At 40.9% G+C, this 14,095-nt stretch overlaps 1 protein-coding gene across 2 annotated transcripts in view; it reads right to left on the bottom strand.

The window, feature by feature from the left end:
• LOC119774688 (paired amphipathic helix protein Sin3a-like) overlaps nucleotides 1-14,095 on the bottom strand; it is a 19,774-nt gene extending 5,679 nt beyond the window's left edge. Inside the window, exons 1-19 of one of the 2 annotated variants that reach the window (XM_038272332.1) lie at nucleotides 13,887-14,095; nucleotides 10,907-11,117; nucleotides 10,554-10,736; nucleotides 10,353-10,459; nucleotides 9,943-10,252; nucleotides 9,597-9,848; nucleotides 9,362-9,514; nucleotides 9,117-9,272; nucleotides 8,914-9,000; nucleotides 8,671-8,789; nucleotides 8,350-8,575; nucleotides 8,023-8,139; nucleotides 4,509-4,747; nucleotides 4,246-4,429; nucleotides 3,450-4,035; nucleotides 1,161-1,330; nucleotides 779-952; nucleotides 595-687; nucleotides 329-423 (exon numbers count right to left, since the gene is read on the bottom strand). In XM_038272332.1, the coding sequence (XP_038128260.1) occupies nucleotides 329-423; nucleotides 595-687; nucleotides 779-952; nucleotides 1,161-1,330; nucleotides 3,450-4,035; nucleotides 4,246-4,429; nucleotides 4,509-4,747; nucleotides 8,023-8,139; nucleotides 8,350-8,575; nucleotides 8,671-8,789; nucleotides 8,914-9,000; nucleotides 9,117-9,272; nucleotides 9,362-9,514; nucleotides 9,597-9,848; nucleotides 9,943-10,252; nucleotides 10,353-10,459; nucleotides 10,554-10,736; nucleotides 10,907-11,095 (3,440 nt within the window). In that variant the 5' untranslated portion in view covers nucleotides 11,096-11,117; nucleotides 13,887-14,095. Of the gene's footprint in view, nucleotides 1-328; nucleotides 424-594; nucleotides 688-778; nucleotides 953-1,160; nucleotides 1,331-3,449; nucleotides 4,036-4,245; nucleotides 4,430-4,508; nucleotides 4,748-8,022; nucleotides 8,140-8,349; nucleotides 8,576-8,670; nucleotides 8,790-8,913; nucleotides 9,001-9,116; nucleotides 9,273-9,361; nucleotides 9,515-9,596; nucleotides 9,849-9,942; nucleotides 10,253-10,352; nucleotides 10,460-10,553; nucleotides 10,737-10,906; nucleotides 11,118-13,886 lie in introns of those variants that run through there. The other variant, XM_038272333.1, reaches the window with a different exon arrangement.

The raw sequence follows: 14,095 nt of genomic DNA, 5'->3' as shown, positions 1-14,095 counted from the left end.
TGAATGGCAGTGTTCATCTTTAGAAGTGAAAGCACTGTTGTCACTTTAAGAACCCAACTGTGTCAGTTTGGTAAGCTGAAATCCTGAAACCCATTAAGTTCTCTTACTAAAGACAAAACAGGAAGAAAAAAAAGCAGAGCCTTTAAAGTCCACATTTCATTTGATTGTAAAAAGCTCTGCACGCCTGGTCTTGCTTTTAACTCTCACACTTAGTTGTTTTTGGCAGCTTGTTTGACGTGTTGGAAATAATGCGACAACTTAGCTGACAAGTGCCTCAGAGCACAGCCTGATGAGCACAGACAGGAGGGAGACAGGGCTGGGGTCTCACCTGGGCAGGAAAACTGGTTTCTGGGCCAAATGCTCACGTAGCTCCGGGGACGCAGAGTCTGAGTTCAGGTATCTGCTCACGTAGTCTGACCATTTCTGTGAGAAGAAAGTCCAGGAGACAAAAAAACAACAATTTAGCAACCAAAATATGACATTTCATTTCCTATTTATTCACTTTCCAGTTGAAAATAGTTAATTTCAATAGAGACACTTTTCTCCATCTGCAGATTAATATGCTAATGGTGTAAAATACTTTTGGAGACTTACTTCTGCATCTGCCGGCTCATCAGAGTTCTCCTCTTCTGTATCCAGCAGCTCTATTCCCAGACTCACAGTCCCTCGGTTCTTCATGAACATCAACTGTGAAAAACACAAGAATGATCAGCTGATCACCAATAGGGGCCACTTCAAAACATCCTCCATTTATACGGTATATATATGGTTTGGTTACCTTGAAGCTATTCTCATCAGACATAAGCTGCTCTGCCTTTCGCTGGTAGGCCCCCTCTGCGGTGGCTCTGGACGTCTGTGTGGAAATGGTTCCCCCTGTGGCTTTTTTGGCACTTTCACTCAGATACATGTCAGTTACACGCACACAGATGTCATCAGTAACAAGGTGCTGGAGCTGTAAAATGCAGAGTACAGTTTTTAACATTCAGCTCAAGCCAAAGGTGAAATATAAACAGACTCTGAGGAGCGTAAACATAAAAGAAAAAAAAATGTCTGTCCCCAAAAAGACAAAGACAGCTAATCTCTAAAACTAAAAATCTTTCTTACGATTAATTTGCAGAACAGTACTGATGCTTTTCATGCTGTTACTTTAAGGTACTGACCTGCCGGACAATGTTCTGGATCAGTTTGTCCATGGTGAAGGCAATGTAGGCGTGGATGGTAAACATCTCCCTCAGGGAGTCCTCGTACTGAGCCGGCTCCATGTTCCCGTCCAAAAGATTTCGCACCATTTCCAGAAACACAGAATAGTAGTCTTCAACATCAACATCCACTGCAGACAGGAAAAGACACACAGTTATTTGGGTAGGGTTAGATCTGGTCTCTAGACGTTCAGGTTAATATGAGCATTCTACGTGCTTTCTTGCCAACAATTTCTCAAAGAGCTCCTACACATTCCTGTTTTTAATTCTCAACACCTGGGATATTTATTTTATGTCTAGATTCAAGCCTTTAAAAAAATATATATGCTCAAATTCAGATTAGAGAGTTGAAGGTTTATAACTTACAAGGAACTCTGCATAAAGAAAAACACAGTGAGCTTTAGCCTCTTGGTCACTTAAACTAAACTGTATGTGGGCATCCAACTGGTCAAATAAATCAATGGCATGAAAATCATAAACGCATTGCACATACTGATATTGAGATAATGAGCGAGATGCAATATAATGTGCAGCTATTAATCAGTTTATTTTCATACTTTCAAGACATGGAACACTGTAACCTAACAATAATAGACTTCTAGTGACTGCAAAGCATTTTAAAGCCGTTTTAAATCACATATCTCTATACTATGTGTATTGGTTGACTCTTCTATACTTTTTCAAGTTACTCATAAAAGCAATGTCAAGGTGGGAAAATTGGAATATTTTGTTATATTATGTAAAACAAATTCTGTTTAATGACCAACTAAAAAAAAGGTGCTTTGGTGGATGAAGGCAGAGGGGCTTTTTCTCCCCGGTATTACACGGTTTTTCCACAGAAACGTAGAAATTCTTTTGAAAACATGGTTAATGCCATCCAATACCAGCAACAATTAAATTGTAAAGACAAAATCTGCAAACTCAATGTGTTTTAAAGGGCCTAAATGAAAGTAAACATTTCCCAACACAGTGGATGTAAAAACATCTGCTACAAAATGACTGAATGCTAAATGCTGCAGAACCTGAAAAAAAAAACAGCAAAGGCTTATTTTTTGTGCTTTGCTTTTGATACATGTTCTGACAAATTTTTCATCTCACAACCTTTCTCCTTTAACCCCTATTTATTTCATTTATTTATTTTTAACAAACACTGAAAAGCCATTTTCCCATCTTCGCCAACAGCAGGCTGCAGCCATGCCCTAAATTCACTAAATTCAAGGTACTTTTGTTGGAACTTGGATCCTCTTATTCTTTGCTTCTTTTTGTGCAACGCCCCTTGACCATTTTTTTAAAATAAATTTTTTTTCAGAATAAAAAATAAATTTAATGCTAGTACAGTAAATTTTAACTGTATTTAAAGCCTTGCTTTAAAAACAAAAAAATCTTAACCATCTTTCATGCTTCTTAATGACCCACATCTCATTCTTTAAGTCTTTATTTCTATTTATCTATATCTATTAAACTGATAAGCTTTTGTGATTTCTCAGCTCAATTTCTAGAATATTGTTTTGGTTTTAAAATTCAATGTCTTCATATCAGCTTAATTGTGTGCTCCTGTGCTTGTCGTTACGCCACTGAGAAAACTTTTCGCCCATTTGTCAGTTTAATAAACTACACATAACATTAATCCTTTAAAGCCTGAACCAGGAAATAATTGACAGAAGATTCTAATTTTCCAGAATTAGAATTGTCATTGAACTTTGTGACAAATGAAATACCTATACACATTTTGTAAAAAGATTAAATTACATAATTTATTTGCATCAATTTCGACATATTACACATATTCTACATCATCTTTTATATGTTTTCTGTTCACTACATGTGTCTGATTATGTAAGTCAGGGTTTCAAGAACAAAAACATCACACTGATGATGCAGGTTTCAAAATCTCTTGTATCAAATATGATACACTTGACTTTAAAGGGTTAAGAGAGTATCCAATGTGACGTTACTGTAGTGTTGCAACGTATCCTTTACATCATCATGATGTTCTTATCCATCTCCAGAGGATTTAGCCTCTTAACTCTGATTTAAGAAGTCATGCACATCAAGACTGTCCAGCCAACAGATAAAATGTATTACTGGGATTCACAGCACATGTGCATGACACTTTAACTTAGTAGCAACAAAAAATAAGAGTGCTGATATTCGGACACTTTTCAAAACCTAAGTAGCAACTACTTTAAGTAGTTAAAGGTTTGTAGGAGTCGTGTGAAAGCACTGCTAAATTTCAAAACTCTCACTTACTTGGCTCCTTCATCTTCAGCTGGACGGCTGGATTTTCATTCTTGTCTCTTTTCAGGCCCAGCACCTCCCTTTCCCACTCCCTCTCTTTGTTGTCCTCTTCGATCTGCTTCTCAGCCTGCCCATAGATGCGCAGCAGCCGAGAGCAGAGGATGTGATGAAGGCGGAAGAAGACGTACCAGTAGTTGTTCACAAAGAACAGGTTATAAGCATCATCTGTGGCCTTCAGTTTTTGAGCTGCCGTGTTGGTGAACAAGAGCTTGGACTTGGAAGGACTGCGGCCAGGGAGACCGTTGTGCTTCTTGGGAGTGTCTTGATTTGTCTCCATTTCTTCCTCCTCCTCCTCTTCATCCTCCTCCTCCAGGTCGGAGAGCTCGCCACGTCGTGCAAACAGGAGGTCGGGGATAAAATGGTGGATTATCTGTTTGATCTTGAACTTGTCTTCTTTCTGAATGCCCACTTGACGTTTGACATGATGGATGATGAGGGCGGCAGCGTCCTCCAAGATCTGGCTGTCATCGTAGGTCAGAGTGATGTGAGGGCCGCTCGGTGGCGGCGTGGCAGTTTCCTCTGAGGCTCGCTCCTGGCGCTGGAGAACACAAATTTTCAATCATGTCAAATACAGGAAAGCACATAAATGTAAATAGCACAGGTTGATTTCAAGGACATCCATCAAAGTCCAGAAAGAACATGAAACCATTCCTACGATGAGTGGATTAGAACTGGGTCAAAGTGCAGAAACAGTAGATACAGATACGGCCACAACAGATCAATGAACGAAAAGTTTAAAATTACTTACATCTTCATATAACATCTCAATTTCATTAAGTAAAGACTTGGAGCGTAGTACTTTGGTGTCGTTCTGCTTGAAGTTTATGCCTTGATGGTCAAGTGACTTCAGATAATACTTCTCATTCTGTTCCCGCCAGATTTTGTTGAACCCTCTCTGGGCTTCTTTCCACTCTTCCTCTTTCATTTTTAACCTGAGCAAGTGGTGAGACATGAACTTCTCAGGATTCATCAAATGATAGCCTGTTGGGGAATTCAAAGTGAGACCTTTACCTTTTCAGAACTATGGGCACCGACACAGCAGGGTTTCTCTTGAGGCCATCAATGATGTCAGGAGCCTTTTCTCCATATATCCTCTGAATGGCTTTACGGTGAATAACCTCAGAGGAGCCCCCCATGGTGTTGTCCAGTCTGAATCGCAGCTGCTCCTCAGCTGACATGCGAGAAAGCCTCCTCTGCACCGTCTCCAGAGCTCGTATGGTGGACAGGTTATTTTCCAACACGATGTCCAGCTGCACAGAAGGCAGGAACAGTGGAATTAATCACCTTTGCTTTGTTACACATGACTTCCAAGATGGAAAAAATGCTGCATTTTAGTTTCTGTCCAGTTACAATTCCAAACTTTTATATTGTGTGATTTTATGTAACAGATCAAAACAAACTTGCTGCCTACCCACAAATCTGTTCAGAAAACCTAACTGTACACAGTGGTAGAATCATGCTATGGGCCTGCTTTTCTTCTGCAGAGGCCATAAGACTTAACTGGACAAAGGATAAAGCAGCATATAAGGCAATACATGAAGAAGAAGAACCCAGTTTAATCTTGAAAACTCTTGAAAAACCAGTTTAAACCCGGGAACAATCGGCTTTTAGAGGCAGTGGGAACAGCTCACTGAGATGTGTCAAACGACTTGGCAAGCGACCAACGTAAAAAAAATAAAAAAAATCGCCTCGGCCCAACAATGTTGCTCTCCATTACTTCCCTGATTTCAGTTGCACTAATGACATCATCAACGATTATGTCACCAGTGCGGCCACTTGATTCACCAAGCTGATACTTGGTGAGTCTAGTAGCCACGCAGCTTGCCAAATGCCGATTGCTAGCGGCTCAACCCGGTTTTCAAGAATCTGGGTTTTCAGTGGGAGAGCGGCTAAAGATACTTAATTAAAAAGGACTGAGGCAGCAAGGTAGGGTTGGGATCTAAGACACAAGGTGTATCTCCATCAGCCTTTTCTAATGCCCATTTTGAATGAACCATCTAATCAGTAAAGCTTGATAGAAAACAAAATTTTTTTTTTAAATCCCTAAAACTCACAATAACTACCGTGTTTTCACGATTATAAGGCGCACTTAAACGTCTTTTTTTTCCCTCAAAATGTGCAGTGCGCCCTATGGTGCGGTGCGCCTTATGTGTGTTGTAACTGCGACTTTTGAGACCACCTCATTGAGGAGATGATGAAAGAGTGGCTGAATGTAAGGAGACCAGGTGTTTTTTTTTCCACTCATCACCATCGCTGTTAATATGCAACTCCATGCGTGCCCATCTCACAGCTGATGTGAAAAACATGTGGAAACAAATTAACCCTGTGCTCGCTGTTCAACTGCTCGACATCGGTGTGAACCGGACCCAGCAGGTGCAGCAGAAGCAGCGAGTTTACATGCAAAGTCAATGGTTGACGCGCGTATAGGCGCAGCAAAAGGTCCTGCAGCGCGTTTTGGGCTGCAGGAGCGTTTAAGCATCTGACGCACCGCCAACGCGCTGCTGCTGCTCGAGATGGAAAAATTGAAGTTTTGCTGCTGGACGCGCCGCATCAACCAATCAGAGAAGCTGATCTGGGAGCTGACAGCGAGACAGACACAGCGCTCTGATGACATATGATATTAACGCAAATGAAAAAGGCTGGATGGATGAGAAGATGATGAAAGGCAGGTGTATGTGAGAAGACCAGGTGCTTTTTTCCACGCATCACCATCGCTGCGTGCCCATCTCACAGCCGATGTGAAAAAAAGGTGAATCAAATGAACGCTGTGCTCGCCGTTATCCCGGGGGTCTGACAAAGGAACTTCAACCGCTCGACATCGGTGTGAAGCGGCCGTTCAAAGTAAGGCTGCGAGCGGCGTGGGAGCGATGGATGACACACGGAGACCACAGTTTCAGGATAAGTGGAAGGCAGCGCCGGGCAGATTACGCCACCTTTAGCGGATGGATTGTAGATGGACTAACGTGTCTGCTGGCTCTATTGTTCAAGCTTTCGCAAAAGCCGGCATCATTTCTGAGGAGCCGCGCTGCACGGAAAGTGACTCTGACAGCGAAGAAGGGGAAACTGTCATGTCTGATTTAGCGCAGCTGTTTAATTCAGAAACAGAGGATGATGACTTTGATGGGTTCGATTAATACTTTGTAATAAATACATGAATAAAGCACAATCATACTCAGTTTAGCTCCCGCTCTATTTTTCTACCTGAAAACTTAATTCAACAGCAGCCTCTGGGCGCGTCTCCTCCTCTTCACCGCGGCGGCTGGCAGGTGTTTTTTCATCTAAATAATCTAAATCTTGCAGCTATATTTGCTGTGATCAGTGGGAATAAAGTAGTTTTAATATGTTTTTAAGTGAGAAAGGCCACCTGAAAACTTAATTGCAGTCAGTTCATCCAGATTATCTATTTCTGTCGGAGGCGCTCAGACCCCAACATACCAGCGGTGCACCGACAGCAGAAATCCATTCAACAGCAGCCTCACCGCGGCGGCTGGCAGGTGTTTTTCATCTAAATAATTTACAGTGCAGGCACCAGGATACCGGCAATAAAAGCGAACATATTCCATCGGCAGGTTTCAGGATTTTAAGTTAATTTAGGAGTAATCACAGCGCTGTGTCATCTGCGATGTGTCTGTCTCATGGCCAGCTCCCAGGTTTGATTAATACTTTGTAATAAATACATGAATAAAGCACAATCATACTCAGTTTTGGGCCCGCTGTATTTTTAAAATACGCAGTAGAGCTATTTAAAGGTAGTAGAGGACATGTACCTGTATATAAAAAACGCGCCCTATAGTCCGGTGCGCCTTATGTGTGTGTTAAATACAGAAATGGGACACATAACTGAGAGTGCGCCTTTTAGTACGGTGCGCCTTATGGTCGTGAAAATACGGTATTTACGCTTTTGTAGAAAAGGGTTCTGAACTTTACCTCCCATAACTGATCAGCTATTTCCGCTCTTGCCGATGCTCCTATTCTGTGTGTAAACATCACTGGAAGCAGCAACGCCATAACTAGCTTCCATGTTAACGCAAGATCTTGCCCAACAGAAACATATTCATGAAAGGTTTCTTTAATCTCTGCTCCATGCCTGACGACTTCGTCTAACGGCATTACAATCTGCGTCACTGGATTAATTTGCTTGAAAAAAAAAAAGAAAAATACTTTTGCACTTCAATCCAACTGGATGGAAACATGCCAACATTGTGATGGCTCCCTTAGAATGGCAAATTTAGGTAAAAAAAAGCAATGACACCCCCTGTGTGTGTCAGGCAAAGAGTGGCTTTATACTGACAAGATTAGACAAATCAAGTGTGCTGATAAAGAACAGATTGAGACCCACGTCATGTCTCTAGAACCCCAGGTTGATTCTTTTTAATAATCTATCCTATTTTGCTATTTTTCTTTTTGCCACGGTCTAGATAGAAGTTTTTTTTCTGTTTATGAGACAAAATATGAGGTAGTTCATGGAATCTAAATGGTTTTGCAAACCACCGTATTAGCATGATGGAAATGGATTATTACTCACCTCAAAGCGCTCATCTTCACATCTGTAAATATGCTCCTCATATTGAGTCTTCTTGGAGCTCACGAATGTGGAATCTTCCGACCACGACGGAAAAGACACCCAGGTATCATTCAAAACCTAATACAAAAAAAAAAATGTCTATTCAGGTGAAAACTTTCTGCCAACCGGTTTGCATAAGGGATCAAAACAACATTCAATTATTTTTTATTTGCAGTTATTTGACATTTTCCCAGACATATAAAAATAAATCAATTAAAAAATAGTATAATATTTAATCTTGTCTGTTGAATACAATGGAAGTTGCATTGGTCTCATGTTTAAACTAACCTCTCTGCACAGTGGCGTTCTTCCTGTGCACTTGGGTTGCTGATAGCTCTTTGGCAGAGCTCTGTAGCTGGACCCCAGCCTCTTGCAGGAAGCGTAATCGATCTCCATAGCTATACCCTCGGTAGAACGTTCTTTGGGTAAACTCTCCACATGACTCAACTCCCCATGACTAGACTCTCTGTAGCCCAAGAAGTTCTTAAACCAAGTAAAAAGCTCAGGGAATTTTCTGCACAAATACAAGAATAGCCATTAGCAGGAATATTTATGGGTATGGATGTATATTTACAGGTACAGCAGATATCCAGACAGCCACAGACTTACCCAAGAAATGGGATAACTAACTGGACCAGCTCAGTGCGAGAAATCACTTCCTGATTGAAAATGTGCAGACATCGGAGGAAGTTGTCATAGGACTCCGAGCTGCGCAGAGCCTTTTTAACCTGTGTTTCATTAAGGAACAGAAACAAGGGTCTCAAAGGGTTTTAATTGCATCATAAACATGTAAAAAATAATTAATTAACATTAGATTGTTAGAGTCCTGGTGCAAATCACAATAAATCTTACCTTCTCAAAGAACATAGTTTCAGTGCTTGTGCTGAGTTTACTGACTTCAGCCATGCTGTGGCTCTTCCCGATGACAAGCGCCTTTTTCTGCAAAGAAAACACATGACAGCTTCAGGTAGAAATGACCACACAACAGAATAAAACAATATATTTTATGTCGATGTAAGCAAAAGAGTAATACAATTAAAACCGTTTTTGATTACCTTGAAAGGAGGTGTGGATCCAACCCCACCAGGTCTCCTGATTGGCAGACCATTCGGATTTATTCTTTGTTTGTTGTTCAGTGAGGGTCTCTTTACTGTGGGACCGTGATCATTACGGACCGACTCTGCTCTGTCAGGTGGACTCTTCCCCAGCAGCTACACAAAAGGAGGAAAATGCATGATTGCATCTCAAGAGATCTTCATCAGAAATCCAGTAACCGATAAACTAAAGTTCAGAGACTTACCACTGAGCTGTTAGCATCTGGCAGGAACTGTCCAAACTCTGACAGCAGGTCCTCCTGGTTCTTAAAAAGTCTGGCCACTTGAGTGTAGACTTCCTGTTCAGTCAGAGCTGGCGTGTAGTTACCACCAGCCTCTTTAGCATTTCGCTGTTCTTTCTAATACAAAAATAATTTAAAGATGTAAGAGGGAAATTTAATTTTCCTCATAAAATCCCATGATGGTGGATCTTATATTTACCTGGTACGTGTGCAGGATTTCCAGGAAGGCTTTGTAGATATCTGGCTGGCCCTGGAAGCGGTTCTTGATCTTGTTGACATAATTGATGGCGTGGTTAAACTCCACTGGCTGGTTATTCTGGAGAGGCGGTCCGCTGGATGGTGTGCTGCTGATGGCAGTGTGTGGCTGGACCGAAGGAGAACCTGGTGAGGCATACGATGGGATGGATGGATTTGGCTGGCTGGTGGGGGTGTGGGCTGGAGACTGAATAAGCTGTTGAGAGTAAAAACAATGAAAAAAAAAACATTCAGTACCAATAAACCACAGCATTTACAGCCATTAATGAACTGATAAATGTATATCCTACCTTGCTGGCTTTGTTTAAAGCAGGCTGAGTGGCGATTGTAGGGGTGGTGGTGGTATGCAGGTTGGTCTGTGGGAGACTCTGGTGCTGGTTAGATGGTGTGCTGGATGCTCCAGCTGCTGTGATGTTTTGTACAGAAATGCCTTGAGGAGTTATGTAGTGTATCTGACCCGGTGTTGTTACATTGACCTGATCGTTGGTTTGAACCTCGATCTTATAACCAGGAGGCAGGAAAGTGTTAAACCCCATAATCAGGTCTGGGTGGCCCTTAAAGAGCTGAGATACACGGTTGATGACTCCAGGAGTGTCTATGCTGTAAACAGAAACAGAAGCCATGATACCACATTATCAAAAATATGCTCTAGATTTAACTGTTCAAAACAATTAAGTTGTCCAATAAAAACTGAACTAACCTTTGGGATTTAAATTCTTTCATAATGTCGAGAAAATCATTATAAACTTGAGGCTGATTCCCAAACTGCAGTTTCACTTGATCCAGATAAGACAGGGCATCTTCAACCTAAAAATGTAAAAAAAATAATAAATAAATAGATGAAGTATATTTTTTGCAGACACATCAACACAGAGAAGTCTTTTTGGTGGATTGTCCAGACCTTTAATCTCTGAAACTGCTGCTGTTGTCCTTGCACTGAAGATAAGGGTGTAGGTGGATGAACGTGAGCTGGAACCGCTGCCGGTCCCTGCGACAGTACAGCTGGGCTTTGTGCATGAGGGCCAATATGAGGAGTGGTACTGTTGTGTCCAAGTCCACTTGTGCTTTGAGGCATAGTAGGTACCTTAAGGAATGAAATATGGCAGATATTTCTACATTTAACTATATATTAATTGTATATATGCAGCTTTCAGTAAGTCTTGTTCTAGTCAATGCACATCCGTCTAGTCAAAAACAGTATGCTTCCAAAAACATAAATATTTAACTTAAAATTATATCTGGCCCACATCATACCTGGTAGGCCTGAGGGAGGGAGTACTGGATGCCAGTTGAGGGCTGCATGGTGTCGGCAGGGGCCTCAACCACAGGCGGGGCCGTGACAAGGGCCCTTGGCTGAAAGACTTCTCCAGCACCTTGAACTAGGGGACGACGAGGTTGCTGTTGCACAAAAATGGGCTCTGGCTCTTCTGCGCGTCTCTTCATGGTATACACATACTCAACTGAGCTAAAAGGAAAAAAGTCAAAGAATACGCTCAGGTACTTTTTAAGCTTCCTTTTTAAAAAGTGTAGGTCTTAGGGCATTACAACTTCTAAAACTTTGAAACACATCAAAATACACCTTCTGTCGAGTTAATACCCAGAGGAACTCCAAGGAAAAGAGTCAACAAGGCAATGGCCTGTACCACGAAGCAGGATTACTGGGTTTGCAAAGCTGCCTCAGGTTTTAACCCAGGTTTTCTGGTACCACGGAGCTGGATTCATTATTAGCAAGGCTAGTCACCATGGTAATGTACTCTGTTCGACAAACCTGCTCCGGGTCAGGCTAGCTTTTGGTACTGATCTGAATCCTAGAAAAAGCTCCACCCAGCATCCATTGAAGACAGGATTTATTTCAGAGCAAAACATAACTTAAACAAAACAACATCAGAGCGAAGGAACTTGTAAACCAAAAATAATTTCAAACATATGTTCTTGACAAATTTAACAGTTCTTTTCATTAATTTATTCAAGTGTTTTTTTCCCCCTCCCTTATGACATACCAGTCTTTTACCATCCTGTATTTGTTCTCTCCTGTATGTTGCACTGAGGGGGGATTCATTGTAAATCGCCAAATAAAAAAAGTAAGAACTGCTATGAAGTTTCACGTAAGTAGAAAGGAAGGTATTTATGCACAGTTAGGGCTGTAATTAAAGACTCACGCTTTTTTAAAATCAAAGTAAACATTTACCATTTGTCCTGCTGCCTTCTGACACAGCTCAGAAATCATCAAGTGGTCCCCTCATTTTTTTTTTTTTTTTTTTTTACATATCAGGCCACGTAGGCATTATGAAGTTTTTAAAAGTGTTGGTTGCAGTAAATAAAACGATTAACTTAATAATTTAATTTACAAAGAGAACACTACTCAGTTATTATAAATTTGCTCCCATTTATTTACTTAGTTTTGCCACATTGTTCATTTTAAAAGAACAAATGCTGTTTTTGGCCGTTGGGGGCCAGATAAAAGCTGTGACAGGCCATATATATGGTCAGCAGACATGAAGTAAATGATCTATATAATGTCCAGGAGGTGAAATAAACTGAATTTTAGAATTCCAAATAACTTTCATATTTATTGAAAATGAAGAAGTACCATTCACTAACCAGTGTAACTGTTGCTTTAATAAATATTAAAGACCTGAAATGTATTCAGACTACAAAAAAAAAAAAATAAATAAATAAATCCACTCTTGCATGTTTTACTGTAAATTAAAGATCATAATTTAGCAAAGCTATTTGGATGTTTTCACTTTAATGAAGCAATCTTAAGTTTTCTTTTAAACCCAAAAATAAATAAATAAATAAATAAAGTCATGTCTAGGTTTTGAGGAAAATACGATCTTTAGTTTCTAACAGCAGCTAAAATTCCCTTTCTCCCTTTTGTTTTTTTTTATTATTATTATTATTATTATTTACATCTATATTTTTTGAAGATTACAAATAGAGATTTATTTCTACCTTTTCCAGGGTCAACTGTTTTACAAATCGGTAATATAAGCCTCCATTGTTTTTTAAATGCACGTTTTTCAATTCAAATTTTGTTTCATAATATAGAAGTCATACAGTTCAGTGGCTCCGAGGAAGTAAAGTAATTTATCGACGGTCCCTAAATAAACGTCATCGGGTTTAGCCAGAGGAGGGGAGTCTTTGTGCTTCACTGCTCTCCGCCACCGTTTGGTAAGAACGCGGCGGCAAAGCGCACAGGTTTCAGTCGCAAATTGTGCGTCTTTGGCTCCGTTAGCTTCGGGTTTTCTCCTTCGAAACGATAAGCAAACACGCCAGAGGGCGAATGGCTGCGATATTAGTGTATTATCGCCACAAAAAGCCTGACATTTATCCGATTTCTTCCACCATTTTCGCTGGCGCTGCCTGTCGCTCGCTGCAGCCCTCTCTCTATTCCCCTCCCCCTCTGAGCTAAACACCGAGCTATCCGTTTTCGGCAAGATGACCGCTTTCGCTGGTCTGATGGCTGACGTTGACTTTATCCGATTTAGTTTATAAGGAAACCAAGTTTCTGAGTTAACTCTGAGACAGAAACAGTTAGTAGTGGCTTATGACTATCGGGTTATAACTAAAAAAACACTTTAGTCAAACATCCGATTACTGAAATAACATTCACTGCTGGGTTGAAGACCTGAAAACTGGAACCTGCAGCTGAGCCGCGAATAAATATCTTAATTTATATATATTTTGCCATCAGTACCTCACGTTTCCTGTAATAATCAAACATGCTAGAAAACTCTTTAGCTTATGTTAAAAACGGTGAAAATTACAAGACCGCTAGCAAGCTAACAGGCTAGCTCTAATGCTTCTAAGCGCCGTATAAACGTTCAAAATTAGCGCAAAGTTGGAGGAAAAAGTTTCCCAGAATAAACCGAGTCTCTGTCAGCATCAACAGTCTCTTGGCAAAACTAATTTGGAAACCAAGACACAGATAACAAGAACCAATTTCCAGTAGAATACATCAGGTCAGTCTGCTTAACATTAGCCTGACAGCTAGTTCACGTTGCTAGCCTCATTGACGACTAGCTTCGGTTAAGTTCTCGGCGCAGCAGGCTAACGTAGCCGCTATTAAATCCTCCAGCTTCAAAGTAGAATAAAACATAGCAAACCGTTTTCAACATAACCCAAAAGCGACAAACGCTTCCTTTAAATCCACGTCTTTTCGGCAAGGTTATGATGCTGCAGCTACCTTAGCACAACAACCAAACCCATTACCCCAGCTACATTAACTTACCCCAATCGGCTGCCACCCACTACAACTTTGCGCTCCGATGTAAAGGATCCTCACCGCCAACCCGCTACGCCAACATTCACCAAGCGGTGATTTAAAACAAAAAAAGGCAAAGTTTTAAGAAGCGTAGGAAAATGTAAATGTAACTGAATTCAGCGGCTACGTCGCTAACAACAGTGTATGTATGAAGCGCTGTTCCTTGAACATGGGGG

This window comes from Cyprinodon tularosa, unplaced genomic scaffold, assembly GCF_016077235.1.
Source record: "Cyprinodon tularosa strain WSP-4 unplaced genomic scaffold, ASM1607723v1 ctg823, whole genome shotgun sequence".
Taxonomy (NCBI): domain Eukaryota; kingdom Metazoa; phylum Chordata; class Actinopteri; order Cyprinodontiformes; family Cyprinodontidae; genus Cyprinodon; species Cyprinodon tularosa.
Note: the sequence above shows the minus strand (reverse complement) of the source record. Positions and strands in the feature narration are given on the sequence as shown.